This window comes from Lepidochelys kempii, chromosome 3, assembly GCF_965140285.1.
Source record: "Lepidochelys kempii isolate rLepKem1 chromosome 3, rLepKem1.hap1, whole genome shotgun sequence".
NCBI lineage: Eukaryota > Metazoa > Chordata > Testudines > Cheloniidae > Lepidochelys > Lepidochelys kempii.
Window position 1 is genome coordinate 155,845,651 of NC_136382.1, and position 17,293 is coordinate 155,862,943.

Here is a 17,293-nt window from a genome sequence, read left to right on the forward strand (position 1 = left end):
ACAAAACAAAAAACCAAACATCATTCTGGGATGTATTAGTAGGAGTGTTATAAGCAAGACACAAGAAGTAATTTTTCCACTCTACTCAGCACTAATAACGTCACAAATGTCCAGTTCTGGGCACCACACTTCAGGAAAGATGTGGATAAATTGGAGAAAGTCCAGAGGAGAGCAACAAAAATTATTAAAGTTCTAGAAAACATGAACTACAAGGCAAGATTGAAAAAACTGGGTTTGTTTAGTCTGGAGAAGAGAAGACTGAGAGGGGACATGGTAACCATCTTCAAGTACATAAAAGGGTGTTGTTAAAGAGGAGGATGATAAATTGTTCTCTTTAGCCACTGAGGACAGGACAAAATATAATGGGCTTAACTTGCAGCAAGGGAGATTTAGGTTAGAAACTAGGAAAAACTTCCTAACTATACAGGTGGTTAAGCATGGGAATAAATTGCCGAGCGAGGTTGTGGAATCTCCATCACTGGAAGTTTTTAAGAACAGGTTAGACAAACACCTGTCAGAGATGGTCTAGATAGTACTTAGGCTTGCCTCAGTGCAGGGGGCTGGACTAGATGAGCTATTGAGGTCCCTTCCACAGGGCCGTGCCTACCCATAAGCAAAGTACACAGCTGCATAGGGTACCAGGAAATTTGCGGCACCAAATTTCCTGGTGCCCTACACAGCTGTGTGCTGCTCCAGCCCCTGCTCCGCCCCAGCCCTTCCCCTGAGGACTGCAGCAGGGGTTGGGCGTCCTGCACTCACCGGGTGGAGGTAAGTGGAGTGACTTGGCCCCAGCCCACTCCACGCCGCCGGCTCCCAGCCGCGCCTCAGGTGAGTGCTGGGGGGCGGTTCCCCCTATCCCCCAAGGCTGGGAGCCAGGAGAACAGAGCAGAACGGGCTGGGGCTGGGTCGCTTCACTTCCCGCCACCCTGTGAGTGCAGGGTTGGGCATCCTGCACTCACTGGGCGGCAGGAAGTGGAGCGACCTGGTCCCAACCTGCTCCGCTCCGGCGGCTCGTGCTGGGGGGCGATTTCCCCCTTGCCCCCCAAGCCTGCTCCTCCCACTCCATGGAGGCCTGGGGCCAGCCTCCTTTTCCCCCACAGAGGCTTGGGGCCACACACAGCCCCCCTGCGGGGGGTGCTGCATAGGGTACCAAAATGGCTAGGGACGGCCCTGCCGTTCCAATCCTACATGTTTGTGATTCTATGAGTATAACTTAAATCAGAATCTGACCCAACATACAGAAATGGCTTAACTTTCAGGAAAGAGGCACAGCGCATTGTGTGTGATTCCACCCGCCAGGGAAAAATACACATGAAAGTTAAAGTACTTGATATTAGCACTACAACAAAATGGTTTCAGGCAAAAAGATATGGAAAAGGACACATTCTCTTCAGATCAATGAGTGTTTTGCATGAGTAGCGGTTGATGGGGTGGCCCCAAGCAGCAGGATTCCCTAAGAGATTGGTGCTGCTGCTCTCACTCGCACCACTCTTCCATGCCAGGGGAATCCCCAGCTAGGGAGTTATGGCCAATCTTTGTCCCCTTTGCACAAGGGGAGCTGAGCAGGCTGCACAACCTGGCCATGGGGTCTTCAGGCACAGGGTGTTGGTTTGATACCAGCAACGTGTCTGATACTGACCCTGGCCTTTCTTTCACACTGCAATCCATTCCCTTACACTTGAGTACATACCCACCGAGGCTCTCCTCCTGCACTCAACCATTGTGCGAATCCTTTAAAACCAAACGTAACCTTGTCCCCTTTTGGCATGTAAATGACCCAACCTCCCCCCCCCCCCCCCCCAAGATTTCACACATTCATTGTCTGTGCAGATATTTCTAGAACACCTTCCATTGTGGCTGCGCTATTATTTTGTATTATTATTTAATGTTCATAGCAGAGTAGCAGCCAGAGGCCCCAGTCAGGATCAGGGTACTGTCTCTCCCACAAAGAGCTCACAATGTACAAGAAACTACAATTTAGGGGCCCAATCCAAAGCCCACTGATGTCTCTGAGAGACTTTCCATTGATATCAATGGAGCTTGGATCAGGCCCTACGGAAAGAAAAGGTAAAATGTAATCTGTGTGCTTGTCTCTGTTGCCTCTTTGTTTCTTGCAGTCACAAAAGGTTGCAGAACAATCTGTCAGCCACCTTTGAGAAATGAATGTACTTGGCCACAGCTCTTAGTGGAAACAGTTACAGTATGTGTTATGAATACATCGTGTACAATACTCAAATAGCTCTGGTGTTCAACATCATACCTCATTAGGGCTGGCAGTCAGTACTGTTCTAACTGATGTTTGATTACCACTGAAGTAGCGGACAAGGTTTGGCTTGCAAACCAGGCTGCTCCTAACTCTTCATTTGTTGCACTGAACAAACTCCTGCTTGCAATCACTCTTGTTTCAGAGATGAGCAAACAGTTCTGCTGAAGTGAGCACAGCCCTTGCAAGGAGTCTTTTGTGCCATGTCTTTTGATGGGGGTACTGTACTCTTCAGTCTCTTGGGCTGAAAGAATTCCTCGGGACCCCTTCTGGGCATGTAACTGGGGTACCAGAACTTCAAGAAAGCCGGTTACATTTTAAATTGCATTTTCTTTGCTTGTGCTCCTTGCTGTGCTTGTGATCTGTGGATATTCTAGCAAACAAGTTTGCTAGCAGAAAAACTCCTGCAATCAGGGAATTTGATATCTGTGGAGAGCAAATTTCAAACATGTAATTTCAAGAATTTGTTCTAGAAACATTATCTTAAAGGTAGTGCTCATCCAGTCAGGGAACAGGAACATGTCATATATTCTGTGCATCTAATCAAAGCTGCTCAGATATTGACAACTTGCAATGATCTGCTTACTAACAATGACAAAGCCCGTGGGCAGAAATGATTCTGCAGATAAACTGGAAGGGTGAATGAGTTTGAAAAAAACACAAGCTGCTTATGGATAATTAGCAAACAGAAAAAAATGGTAAAACCAGCAGCTCAGCGATCTTTTTCTTTTCTTTTCTACATTGGGAGTTGGCCCTGATTCCAGTAATCGATGGCCAACCGCTTAAGCAACTGCACTGGTTCAACTCTGCAGTGTAGCTAGGGAATGCTTTTTGCTTATCCCTGCTTGAATCCAGAGTAAGCTTCAAATTGTGGGTTTGCTTGTGTCCCCATGGTCTTTGCCCCCATACAGATAAATCAGTGGCTGGCTGGCAGCTGTGAATTTGCCCTGATTTAGCAACAGCAACTAGGTTTGAGAACCTTTGAGTCATCTGTCCCTGTTGGTTTGTTGTCAGCCAGAGCTGTGACTGTCTACATTACAATGAGCAGCATTGCTATAGCTGCATTATTTCTGTTTAAGATGGGCTTCCCTGTCAGGGGAATGTCAGCAGCTGAGTCTTCATCAGATCCTCAGAGCTATCCTAATCCTACGGCCATTAACCTTTGGGGCCCAATTCAAGCCAATTCCAGTTCATAGAGAGCTTTATAGGGAGGTTAAAAGTCAAGTGTATTTTGCAACTGATCCTGTAGACTTGCAACACTGAAAAACCATCACAGAAATGGCTGGTGGGCTGAGAGAGATTTAAATAAAAATAATAACGAAAACATCTCCATTTTCATTTCATCCCAAGGAAACAAGAATCCCAGGAGGATGAACTTTTTAGGTTGTACATAGTTAGAAAGGAGTATAAATTCCTGTTTGTCCAAATGTTAGCAGGGCCTAGAAATGTTCAAATGCTGAATTTTCCTTATCTCTTTAGAAAAGGGATTTTTTAGCATTATTGTTTTGACGTCATGCAGTGCTGTTGCTGGTTGTGCGATGGAGAATGCCATGAAGTTGCTTTGTGTTCATTTTCTTCGTCCTGCTGGGATTGGTTTTATAATATCATAGACCCAAATCCTGGTCCCTGCAATGAGTCCAGTTTGAATGGATTTGAGGTGTGGGAGGTTTTTTCACATTGGACAGGTAAGGGCAGAATCCTACTCCCCGAGTCCTTTCTAAAGGCTGCAGGGCAGCAGTGGAGTCTCACCATAGCTACCGCTCTGGGTTACCCTGGCTTCTGTTGCAATTACCTAACCTCACCTTCACTCTGAAGGGAGGGGTGGATCTGTGTAATTGTGCATTGCCTGTGTAACCTTCACATTACACTAACAAAGTGGTTTGCATTTACTGAACCAGTCTTGCACACTGGTAAACTGGGGCACAGAGAGATTAAGTGACTGGCCCAAGGTTACACAACAAGACAGTGGCAGAGTTGGGTATACAAGCCAGGACCACACTCCTTTCCAGGATATTTTTCAGTCCCATTTTTAAATGCCTCAAGCTATGGGGCATCTTCTACTTCCTTTGGGAGATAATTACAGTCTAGCAGAACTTACCACTGGGACATTTCTCTCATATTCACCCTACATTTTCTTATGTTCCATTTCCGCCCACAACCCCTAGTTTATGCCCTTTGCACCACTAGAAATGATTGCTCTCATTCCTTACACACATTGCCTACACATGTTGGTCCAAAATAGCCTGAATTCTTTGATCTCATGGGCAAGCTGCAAAAGCCATGCATTTGGGTTTGTCTAGAATAGAAAAAGTGGTGGAGGTTAAGCCAGAGTTAGTTAAACATGTTTGTTAACTCTGACTTAAACTCAGGCACTTTTTCTAGTGTACACAAGTGCTTCAATAGTGCACTTAGAGAGAGCTCAGTGTCTGGGCGGGAGAGGGGCAGGGCCTTTGCTCCTGTGTTTATTGGCTGGTCTGTTTATTTTCTATTGTATTGGGCTGCAGGGTGCTATTTTAATTGATTGCAAGTTTAATTGATGGTAGGGCTCCTGGACCTCATGTACAGGCATTCTTTGTGCTATGTTTTCAATTGAAAGAATACGTTAATAAATAAATTACTTTGGCTATCCCCCACACTCCTCCTTTAGTCAGAGTTCAACCAAGCTATATGTATTTAGTTCTTTTAATGAATCGGTTTCTTTGGCTCCTTGCTGCAGTCGGCTTACTATGAGCAAAGATCTTTTCTCAATGCTTTTTTTTTTTTTAATATCATCTAAGGATGACATTTTCAAAAGCATTCGACATTGGCAAAATTCTGCTCCCATTGAAGTCAATGGGAGTTTTACCATCAACTTCAGTGGATAAAATTTAGGCCAATTTATCTTCATTTCACACTGCAATATATTGGCCAAAATGTCTAAAGAAGAGGCAGTAAAAAGTTCTGAGAGATGACAAAGTCTCTGTTATAAACTGGAGAGTACTGTCTGGATTACTGAAGCGATAGGGACCAAATAAGTAAGGAAACAGACTGGAGCAAGGCTAAATAAAATTGGAAAGTAAATCCTTTAAATTACACCACTCTTCCTGCTTCTACACAAACTACCCTTCACCCTGCTAGACTTTGAACACTATAATATTGGCTCCAAGGTGCATTAGCCCTTGGCAAGTGTGTGTATGTAAAGTGTGTGTATGTATTGGTGTGTGTGTGTGTATCTATCTCTCTATCTATCTCTATCTCTCTCTCTATATATAGAGAGAGTGTGAGTATGGTTTTGGTGAATGTGCACACAGAGGTCACCACTAAAATTCAACATGGACTGTGCAGTGGTGGTTGGCTTCACCATGCTATTTTCTACTCCGAAGTAAATACCACAAATACCAGTGGCGCAGCAAATGCTGGGTGGGACCAAGTGTGTGTTGGTCTGTTTTTCTGTCTGCTGTAGTCAGGATTGATGGATTCAGAAGAATTCAGGTTCTGGTTTGGGATCTAGCTGCAAAGTTCAGCACGAATGGGCCAAGAAGGCTGATCTAACCCCAGAGGCAGATCAGGATTGAAGCAGATTGGTGGGGGAGGGCAGGATACGGGCAGCTAGCACTGATGCTGCTCACGCTATAACTAGGTTGTGGATATACAGAAGACTCCAGCCTTCAGCTGTTAATCAGGCACCTTTCATTAATGTTCAAATTCAGTTGAATTAAAGAAAAAGAAAAGAAAATCTGCCACTCTGCCCCTTCTGCCCTACCTTATATTGGGTCACAGTCATTCCTGGTGTAACTCTACAATGGAGTTACACCAAGCATAAATTTGGCCCTTTGCCATCAAGAGTTTGAAAATGTAATTTCTGCTACACAGTCTGCTGCCTGGATGCTTCAGTGGCAACCCTTTCAGAGACAGTGCCCTACCTCTGTGCCCCCTTGCCTGCACACCTTTGGAGAGAATGGCTGCTGGAGGAATTGTACTCCCACCTGTGTGCTGGCTACCCTTTGTTTAGAAGCATTAAATGTTCTGGATTACTGAAGTGATAGGGACCAGAAAAGTAAGGGAATAGCCTGGAGCAAGGCTAAATAAAATTGGCAGGTTTGCACCAGGTGGAGATTGTGGCATTTGAATTTGGCATTGAGCCACTGTGTTAGTACTTTTAAGCTCTCCCTTGACTTTATCAGTTTTCTGATATGTTCCAGGCAAGAACACCATTAGAAAGGGAAATGTGAGGGAAAGACCGTTTGTCACCCATGTTAATGCTGCTGTTTTTCCATGCAGGCCTCTGGACGTTACAAGGAGAAGGTACCACCAGTCACAGCAGGTCAAGTGAAAATCGAAACAGGAAGTAGCCTCTCAGCTGAAAGGAGCCCTTTAGCTCATACGCATGGCAACACACGATGATTTCACAGCAGGTAAAGGACTGGATTAGATGCTAGCACTCTTTGCCTTTCGCAGCTCCACAACTGGGGATTGCTGCAATCCCATCCACTCGCTGGTTACCCAGAGGAAATTAACCGGAGTCTTGTGACTGTGCCGGTAATGCTGTCATGCTCTAGGACGGGCACCATGTGTGCGAGTGCTGTGTTCCAAACACTGTACAGTGAGCCAGATACCAGGGGGCGGTGACTGTGCTCGCAAATGTGGCAGCTCTTTTGCACTCTGCAAGAGTTTATGGTCTGTCTTTGATGCGCAAAGGTAGCGGAGGCTGGCCTGGATGAGGGAGGGGAAAAACTGCCTTACCTAATTTTGAATCTGTGTGAGTATCATGGATTAGAAAGTTTAACTCAAATATTATGGGTTTATGTAGTCTTTAGGAGCCTCTGGAAGAAGGAACAGAGAGGAGAAAGGAGAACCAAATCCAGTGAAAATATAGGGTGGAGTTGGAGCAAAGAGGGGCAAAGGAGGACATTTGAATCAAGAAATAGGTCTGCATTTGGTAGATAGGGTACCCACATGTGTTAGATGAGTTTTGGGGACTGCTAACCTGGAACACAGGCCCCCTCTAGCTAGAAACACAGAAGTTATTAATTGGTCTTGTGCTTTTCCTTTTTTTTTTAATTGTTTCTCTTGGAGGAAAAAAGCCGGGATTTGAATTACAAGGAAAGAAGGAATTTTGATCTAGTTTTGTGAACCTTCCAGATGGTTTGAGTTTTGCAAAAGCTCAACCTCCTTGACGTTCAGCAACCTTAGTCAGGCAGGGAGAGGAAATACGGGGTAGATCACTAACAAGGAATTGTGTAATTTTGCAAGGCAGTCAGATACCCGAGTAATGAGTGTCAGATTAGAGAGGCTGCAGACAATGAAGTTTTTGCCTGAGCCTGGAGTGCAGGGTTTAACCCACACTGTCTGATGTGTAATGTGTGAAAGGGGACAGCTGTTCTTTTTTTTCTTCTTTTCAAGCACCACACACTTGGGTCATTTGTACTGTTCTTAATTTAAAGCTAAGTACCGAGCCCCTGTCGCAGTGTATTGTGGGAGTGTCCCCAAAGTCAAACCCGGATACAGATCACTGCGAGGGGGAAGCATCGATTCAAACTTGCAGCTGTATGGAAGCAGATGGACGACAGCAGATGAAGGTAAGGATGGGGACAGAATGACTATGACCTGTGGCCTAGGCCGCATAGAAACGGAATGGGAGGCACTGTCTGAGCCTGGTGTCCAGATCTACCCTTTTGTTTTTCATTTACTGTGAGTGATGATTCCAGGAACTAGTTACAAGTCAGAGAATGCTGTTGGTAGAGTCCTGATCCCTTCCTCCTGTGGAATTTCCGCCATTAAGTAGATCTGAAGGTCACTGATTAGTAGCCGGGCTTTGACCTCTTGCTAATAGAATTCAGCTGCTTGTGACCATCTGAGGACTGTTTGTTGGTGCATGTTGCACAGTCCTGTTTCTAATGGCCAATATGGTCCATAGTCCTTTGAATAAAAACCACTGCCATTGGGATCCTTGAGGGCAGTCCCAGCAGAGAGGCCATGATGCTCCCTTCTCATTACTAGAGATGGGGCCCTCAGCTTCACTCTCCTGGTCAGTCAATGCAGCACTCTTCACAAGCACTAGGGTCATATTATTTTGATCCAAAATGAAAATAAAATTAAATTGATCTCTAAAACCAGAGAGAAATAAATGTCTCAAATTGACTAATGGATTCTTGATGAGTGAGGTTGACCTATTTGACTCTTGCCTTTAAATTGGCCTGCAGCCTCTCTTCACTCTGTACTGCAAGTCCAGATGAAGAAACAGTCATGCTTGTGGAGTGGAGATGGTGGCCCACCTTATCCCAGAGCTATTTCCTCTCTGGAGGGCTTGGACAGCCCCACCTTGAAACAGGATCTCAAAGAACTGGAGGTGAGCAGTGTGGCCATGGAAACTGCTCAGATCAAGGACAAGCTCAAGAAGAGGAGGATCTCTGAGGGCTTATTTGCATCACACAGAGGTAAAGCTGGGTGCCTACCTCCTGTCCCTGATGAAACAAAACCCTTCCAAGAATAGAGGGGTTAGACTGTGACACTGACAAATACTGAGTTCAATTGCCAGCAATGTCCAGGTTTTACCCAGAGTGTTGGGAGGACATATGTGGCTTGGCTGGACACAGATCCCATTTTATAAGGGGATCTGTATGTGGATGCAGGCGTCAAAACATTCTTCAAGGACAAAAATGAGGAGACTTTCCTTTCCTGTGGAGAAAAAATGACAAATTTCATCCTTGTTTATGTTACTGATTTTTGTAATAGAGCTTAACTATCTGGAGCCACTATTTTTGCTTGGTTTATATATTCATCTTGTCTATATTTCCTTTCCCCGCTTTCCTGTACCTGCTTTAATCTTTCTTTCACAGGGGTTTAAAAGTTTGTTTTCCTAATCCATATGAATCCAGATGTCAGTTTTCAAACAGTAAAGAGGAGCATAGAAAACCATCATGTTATCTGGGGTATTTCTGTGGAATTGGATGGATGTGACTGGCCCACTCAACTGCAGATGGCTGCAGCCTCTCTGTATTAATGTGTGTCTATGGGAACAGTTCTCACCATTTGGTTAACTACATGTTTAGAAGAAAGTTACCTGATTTGGAGTCACATCTCTGTTATCTTGGATCTAAAAGGTAGTATCCCTAGTTCTACATGTTTCTGATTTGCAGGCTTGCTTGACTCCAGTGGCCCCAAGGAGGTTGCCTTGAAGCCAGCTGTTTCCAGATCTGCCTCTCAAAGGCTGCTGATAACTTCCAAGCCCATGCCTCCCATTCAGAGCATCCCTACCTTCCCAGAGGTCAACGGCACAGATGAAAGGGAGAAGACGACCTTGGAGAATGGCATGGTCAGCTGGGGCTCTGGTGAGACCTACACTGAACTGACTCCAACTTCCCAAGAGGTAAATGGGCATAGAATAAGAAAACTGAACCAAACCAAATATAGTTCCTTTGCAGTTTATTTAGTGCCTGGCAGAGCTCTAAGAGATTCCTCTGATGTGGGTAAAGTCTAGGATCCTATTTGAAGTGTGGTTGTACTATGAAAAGTTACTCTGTAAAGGTGGCATCATGGAGGTGCTGTGGTTTTAGTGTCTGTACTGTATAGGAATTGGGTTGTATCTCTTTAAATAGTGCTTATCATGTTCTGTGTTTGAGGAGAAGCCACCAGAAACCAATCAGAGGCACCATATGTATGTAGTAATGTCTTGCATGTTTCAATATAGTTAGTAAACATGGGCATTTGTGACCCAACTGTGCTTCTGTGGTTTCTTATGGTTAATATTGTGTAAAGAGCAAAAGATGCAATCGTGTCTCAATGATTTTCATAGCAAAGCTGCTAAATTTAGAAGTATGAAGGTGTTTGCTTTAGCTGCCTGCCCTGCAAACTCAACCTGGAATCCAAAAGTCCATCATCAACTCAAATAAAGTTTCTAGAATTCAAGTAAGACCCTTCATTAGCTCAGTAGCTAATTCAGTAGCTGCATTGCCTTCAGTGGGATTGCACAGAGGTAACTGACTGGAACTTTGCAAACAATTCTACTAAGGATACCCTAGAAGAGATGCAATCCCGCAACCTTTCCATTAACTGTGTTGACTCTGCAAGGGTGACAGGAGTTATAGCTATGAGACCTCACTACACAGGAGAAGGAAGATGATTAGGAAATGCTTTTGGAAACAAAGGAAGCCTATCAAAAGGCCAGTGCATTGGATTTCAGTTATCTAGATACTGGGCCAGATTCATGCCTAGAGTAATTCTACTCGTTTCACTGGATTGTCATCAGGAATTAATTTGGCTCATTGGCAGTGAAGAAGATAATGGGAGAACTAAGAAAGGATTAATGTTTGCTCTCCATTCCTCCACTCTCCCAGTCACAATATCGATGACCCAGAAGGGGACCCATTCCAATAGAAATGTATGTCTGTTATGGAGATAGTACAGGATGGTTTCATACACAACACATTGCACTGTCATCAAGGTAGGCTGTTGTACTGGAGTTGATAGCTGACAATGAGCCAGATATGATAAATTAGATGAAAATCGGAGCGCACCTAGGATCCGGTGATCACATTATTGTCAGGGCTGAAAGGCTGATGAGGCTCTGTAGAAAGGGCAATAACAGGAAAAAAATGGACTTTAGAGAAGTATATTTTGACAGAATGTGAAATAAGCAGTAGAAAATTGGCTGGAGTTCAGTGGTGTATGGTAGGTGGTTTAGGTACAGCCATGGGACTGTAAGCCAAACTCATCCCAGTACAATCAGAAAGTCTCAGGGTATGTCTACACTACGAAATTAGGTCGAATTTATAGAAGTCGGTTTTTTTGAAATCGGTTTTATATATTCGAGTGTGTGTGTCCCCACAGAAAATGCTCTAAGTGCATTAACTCGGCGGAGCGCTTCCACAGTACCGAGGCAAGCGTCGACTTCCGGAGCGTTGCACTGTGGGTAGCTATCCCACAGTTCCCGCAGTCTCCGCTGCCCATTGGAATTCTGGGTTGATATCCCAATGCCTGATGGGGCTAAAACATTGTCGCGGGTGGTTCTGGGTACATATCGTCAGGACCCCGTTCCCACCCTCCCTCCCCCCGTGAAAGCAAGGGCAGACAATCATTTCGCGCCTTTTTTGTCTGCTGCCAGCCAAAGATGTAAAGGATAGATGGAGTGGGTCAGAACAAGAAATAGACCAGATTTGTTTTGGACTCATTTTCCTCCTCCCCTGTCTAGATCACACTGCAGTCAGTCACAGAGAAGGTGCAGCGAGGTTAATCTAGCCATGTATCAATCAGAGGCCAGGCTAACCTCCTTGTTCCAATAACAACGATAACTTTGGTGCACCATTTCTTATTGGAACCCTCCGTGCAGTCCTGCCTGAAATACTCCTTGATGTACAGGCACACCCTTTGTTGATTTTAGCTCCCTGAAGCCAACCCTGTAAGCCGTGTCGTCAGTCGCCCCTCCCTCCGTCAGAGCAACGGCAGACAATCGTTCCGCGCCTTTTTTCTGTGCGGACGCCGTACCAAGGCAAGCATGGAGGCCGCTGAGCTCATTTTGGCAATTAGGAGCACATCAACCACCACACGCATTATCCAGCAGTATATGCAGCACCAGAACATGGCAACGCGATACCGGGCGAGGAGGCGACGTCAGCGCGGTCCCGTGAGTGATCAGGACATGGACACAGATTTCTCTGAAAGCATGGGCCCTGCCAATGCATGCATCATGGTGCTAATGGGGCAGGTTCATGCTGTGGAACGCCGATTCTGGGCTCGGGAAACAAGCACAGACTGGTGGGACCGCATAGTGTTGCAGGTCTGGGACGATTCCCAGTGGCTGCGAAACTTTCGCATGCGTAAGGGCACTTTCATGGAACTTTGTGACTTGCTTTCCCCTGCCCTGAAGCGCATGAATACCAGGATGAGAGCAGCCCTCACAGTTGAGAAGCGAGTGGCGATAGCCCTGTGGAAGCTTGCAACGCCAGACAGCTACCGGTCAGTTGGGAATCAATTTGGAGTGGGCAAATCTACTGTGGGGGCTGCTGTGATCCAAGTAGCTCACGCAATCAAAGATCTGCTGATATCAAGGGTAGTGACCCTGGGAAATGTGCAGGTCATAGTGGATGGCTTTGCTGCAATGGGATTCCCTAACTGTGGTGGGGCCATAGACGGAACCCATATCCCTATCTTGGCACCAGAGCACCAAGCCGGCGAGTACATAAACCGCAAGGGGTACTTTTCGATAGTGCTGCAAGCTCTGGTGGATCACAAGGGACGTTTCACCAACATCAACGTGGGATGGCCGGGAAAGGTGCATGACGCTCGCATCTTCAGGAACTCTGGTCTGTTTCAAAAGCTGCAGGAAGGGACTTTATTCCCAGACCAGAAAATAACTGTTGGGGATGTTGAAATGCCTATATGTATCCTTGGGGACCCAGCCTACCCCTTAATGCCATGGCTCATGAAGCCGTACACAGGCAGCCTGGACAGTGGTCAGGAGCTGTTCAACTACAGGCTGAGCAAGTGCAGAATGGTGGTAGAATGTGCATTTGGACGTTTAAAGGCGCGCTGGCGCAGTTTACTGACTCGCTTAGACCTCAGCGAAACCAATATTCCCACTGTTATTACTGCTTGCTGTGTGCTCCACAATATCTGTGAGAGTAAGGGGGAGACGTTTATGGCGGGGTGGGAGGTTGAGGCAAATCGCCTAGCTGCTGGTTACGCGCAGCCAGACACCAGGGCGGTTAGAAGAGCTCAGGAGGGCGCGGTACGCATCAGAGAAGCTTTGAAAACCAGTTTCATGACTGGCCAGGCTACAGTGTGAAAGTTCTGTTTGTTTCTCCTTGATGAAACCCCCCGCCCCTTGGTTCACTCTACTTCCCTGTAAGCTAACCACCCTCCCCTCCTCCCTTTAATCACCGCTTGCAGAGGCAATAAAGTCATTGCTGCTTCACAGTCATGCATTCGTTATTCATTCATCACACAAATAGGGAGATGACTACCAAGGTATCCCAGGAGGGGTGGTGGAGGAGGGAAGGAAAATGCCACACAACACTTTAAGCACAGCACTTTAAAAGTTTACAACTTTAAAATTTATTGAATGACAGCCTTCTTTTTTTTGGGCAATCCTCTGTGGTGGAGTGGCTGGTTGGCCGGAGGCCCCCCCACCGCGTTCTTGGGCGTCTGGGTGTGGAGGCTATGGAACTTGGGGAGGAGGGCGGTTGGTTACAGAGGGGCAGCAGTGGCAGTCTGTGCTCCAGCTGCCTTTGCTGCAGCTCAACCATACACTGGAGCATTCTGGTTTGGTCCTGCAGCAGCCTCAGCATTGAATCCTGCCTCCTCTCATCACGCTGCCGCCACATTTGAGCTTCAGCCCTGTCTTCAGCCCGCCACTTACTCTCTTCAGCCCTCCACCTCTCCTCCCGGTCATTTTGTGCTTTCCTGCACTCTGACATTATTTGCCTCCACGCATTCGTCTGTGCTCTGTCAGTGTGGGAGGACAGCATGAGCTCGGAGAACATTTCATCGCGAGTGCGTTTTTTTTTCTTTCTAAGCTTCACTAGCCTCTGGGAAGGAGAAGATCCTGTGATCATTGAAACACATGCAGCTGGTGGAGAAAAAAAAAGGGACAGCGGTATTTAAAAAGACACATTTGATAAAACAGTCGCTACACTCTTTCAGGGTAAACCTTGCTGTTAACATTACATACATAGCACATGTGCTTTCGTTACAAGGTCGCATTTTGCCTCCTCCCACCGCGTGACTACCCCCTCAACCTTCCCCCCTCCCTGTGGCTAACAGCGGGGAACATTTCTGTTCAGCCACAGGCAAACAGCCCAGCAGGAATGGGCTATACTGAGTGTCCCTGAAGAAAAGCACCCTATTTCAACCAGGTGACCATGAATTATATCTCACTCTCCTGAGGATAACACAGAGAGAGAAAGAACGGATTTTGGTTGAATGCCAGCAAACATACACTGCAATGCTTTGTTCTACAGTGATTCCCGAGTACGTGTTACTGGCCTGGAGTGATAAAGTGTCCTACCATGAAGGACGAAATAAGGCTGCCCTCCCCAGAAACCTTTTGCAAAGGCTTTAGGACTACATCTAGGAGAACTGCAAATGCCAGGGCAAAGTAATCCTTTCACATGCTTGCTTTTAAACCATGTATAGCATTTTAAAAGGTACACTCACCAGAGGTCCCTTCTCCGCCTGCTGGGTCCAGGAGGCAGCCTTGGGTGGGTTCGGGGGGTACTGGCTCCAGGTCTAGGGTGAGAAACAGTTCCTGGCTGTCGGGAAAACCGGTTTCTCCGCTTGCTTGCTGTGAGCGATCTACAACCTCCTCCTCATCATCATCTTCTTCGTCCCCAAAACCTGCTTCCGTATTGCCTCCATCTCCATTGAAGGAGTCAAACAACACGGCTGGGGTAGTGGTGGCTGAACCCCCTAAAATGGCATGCAGCTCATCATAGAAGCGGCATGTTTGGGGCTCTGACCCAGAGCGGCTGTTCGCCTCTCTGGTTTTCTGGTAGGCTTGCCTCAGCTCCTTCAGTTTCACGCGGCACTGCTTCGGGTCCCTGTTATGGCCTCTGTCCTTCATGCCCTGGGAGATTTTCACAAAGGTTTTGGCATTTCGAAAACTGGAACGGAGTTCTGATAGCACGGATTCCTCTCCCCAAACAGCGATCAGATCCCGTACCTCCCGTTCGGTCCATGCTGGAGCTCTTTTGCGATTCTGGGACTCCATCATGGTCACCTGTGCTGATGAGCTCTGCATGGTCACCTGCAGCTTGCCACGCTGGCCAAACAGGAAATGAGATTCAAAAGTTCGCGGTTCTTTTCCTGTCTACCTGGCCAGTGCATCTGAGTTGAGAGTGCTGTCCGGAGCGGTCAGAATGGAGCACTCTGGGATAGCTCCCGGAGGCCAATACCATCGAATTGTGTCCACAGTACCCCAAATTCGAGCTGGGAACATCGATTTAAGCGCTAATCCACTTGTCAGGGGTGGAGTAAGGAAATCGATTTTAAGAGCCCTTTAAGTCGAAATAAAGGGCTTCACTGTGTGGACGGGTGCAGGTTTAAATCGATTTAACGTTGCTAAATTCGACCTAAAGTCCTAGTGTAGACCAGGGCTGAAAGAGCAACAGCTTCCCAGACTACACTGGCAAAGCAGGGGGATGACAGGAAGGATAGGCGGAGGGTGCATAGCTTCTGCAGTGATGAGCACAATAATATACCTAGATAGATGTCAAACTCTCCTCTCTCACACTCCACTGAAGCCCCAGTCAAGAGGGGAAATGAAGGGAAAGCAGTAAGAAAGGGGCCTTCATTTCCCCTCTCCCAGCTCGGGAGCATAGGGGTGCCATCAATTCTCCCTCCCTCAGATAGCTTCTTCCTCTTGACTGGGGCTTCAGTGGAGTGTGAGAGAGGGGAGTTTGACAGTGCTAGTCCACTATACAGAGCATGGAAGAAGGTGCACTTTCTTTTGTGATTAGAGTGGAATGCTGGCTGTTACACTCCCTCTAATCCCTATCTCTGCAGAGATCTTCTGCTCTGTAGCCTAACAATGAATTCCTGCCTGTGCTAACCCATGTTACCAGCCTTCCCTTCTAAACCTCACTTGCCTCTGCATAATCACTGAGCTGGATTGAACTGCTTTGTAAAGTTAGGGTGAAGGTTACTTGTTTCAGTTTGAACTTTAACCCTGTGGGCACTGGACTTTTCCAATTCCAGACTTCCCGGCAGTACTTGCATTGCAATGATGAGAAGATGAGGAAGTCATTAGGTTCTGCTTTGATTCCACCTATTCCCAAATCAGTGAGACCACCTGACAGAGACTCTGGCAATGCTCCAATGCCTCTTTCAAGCTCTCAGCAATTGGACCAGGCTGCTCTCACTATGCAGGAGTCTGCTGAGATAAGGTAAACTTCTTCCTGGCATCTTCTTCCCTTCCATTGTAGCCTCATCCTTACAGATCTCATAGATATTTCTACTGAGTTATGTGTATACTATAGATATGAACCAAAATCACTCCAGATATACGAGAGTATGTTCTAGTGGTTACGGTTTAGGAATAGGAGCCAGGATTCTTGAGTGTATGCAGATGTGGTCACGTGCAGATACTGTACCATCTCCAAAAACATATATTAGAATTGGAAAAGGTTCAGAAAAGGGCAACAAAAATGATTAAGGGTATAGAACAGCTTCCGTATGAGGAGCGATTAATAAAACTGGGACTTCTCAGCTTGGAAAAGAGGCAACTAAGGGAGGATATGATAGATGTCTATAAAATCATGAGTGGTATAGAGAAATTAAAGAAGGAAGTGTTATTTACTCCTTCTCATAATACAAGAACAAGGGGCCACCAAATGAAATTAATAGGTAGCAGGTTTAAAACACAAGAAAGTATTTTTTCATGCAATGCACTGTCAACCTCTGGAACTCCTTGCCAGAGGGTGTTGTGAAGGCCAATACTATAACGGGGTTCAAAAGGAAGCTAGATAGATTCCTGGAGGATAGGTCCATCAATGGCTATTAGCCAGGATGGGCAGGAATGGTGTCCCTAGTTCTGTTTGCCAGAAGCTGGGAATGGGCAACAGGGGATGGATCACTTGATGATTACCTGTTCTGTTCATTCCCTCTGGGACACCTGGCGTTGGCCAATGTCAGAAGACAGGATACTGGGCTAAAGGGATCTTTGTTCTGACCCAGTGTGGCCGTTCTCATGTTCTTATGTCTATTCCTGACTGCCACTGACTCACTAGACCTGAAGAAGAGCTCTTTGTAGCTTGAAAGCTTGCCTTTTTGACCAACAGAAGTTGGTCCAATAAAACCTATTACCTCACCCACCTTGTCTCTCTACTATCCTGGGACCAGCATGGCTACAAGTATACTGCAGACTGATTCACTATGTAATTTTTGGCAAATCATTTAAGACCCGCTCTTCAGCTGGACCTGAGTCTGGCCCCTCATTGTGAGGACAGAAGTTTGTATCTGCAAATACTTGTTTCTGTGACAATTTGCTGGTGCACAAATTATCAACTGGGTATCTAGTTACCAAAGTTAGAAGCCATTTCTGTAAATGTAGGCCTT

The 17,293-nt window shown here is 46.2% G+C and overlaps 1 protein-coding gene across 4 annotated transcripts in view; it reads left to right on the forward strand.

Moving 5' to 3' along the window:
• Nucleotides 1-17,293, forward strand: part of TOGARAM2 (TOG array regulator of axonemal microtubules 2) — a 96,318-nt gene that overhangs the window by 37,220 nt on the left and 41,805 nt on the right. For 3 of the 4 annotated variants that reach the window (XM_073338625.2, XM_073338626.2, XM_073338628.2), the window contains exons 2-6: nucleotides 6,524-6,657; nucleotides 7,687-7,821; nucleotides 8,446-8,679; nucleotides 9,382-9,611; nucleotides 15,935-16,122. In XM_073338625.2, the coding sequence (XP_073194726.1) occupies nucleotides 6,630-6,657; nucleotides 7,687-7,821; nucleotides 8,446-8,679; nucleotides 9,382-9,611; nucleotides 15,935-16,122 (815 nt within the window). In that variant the 5' untranslated portion in view covers nucleotides 6,524-6,629. The remainder of the gene's footprint in view (nucleotides 1-6,523; nucleotides 6,658-7,686; nucleotides 7,822-8,445; nucleotides 8,680-9,381; nucleotides 9,612-15,934; nucleotides 16,123-17,293) is intronic. The other variant, XM_073338630.2, reaches the window with a different exon arrangement.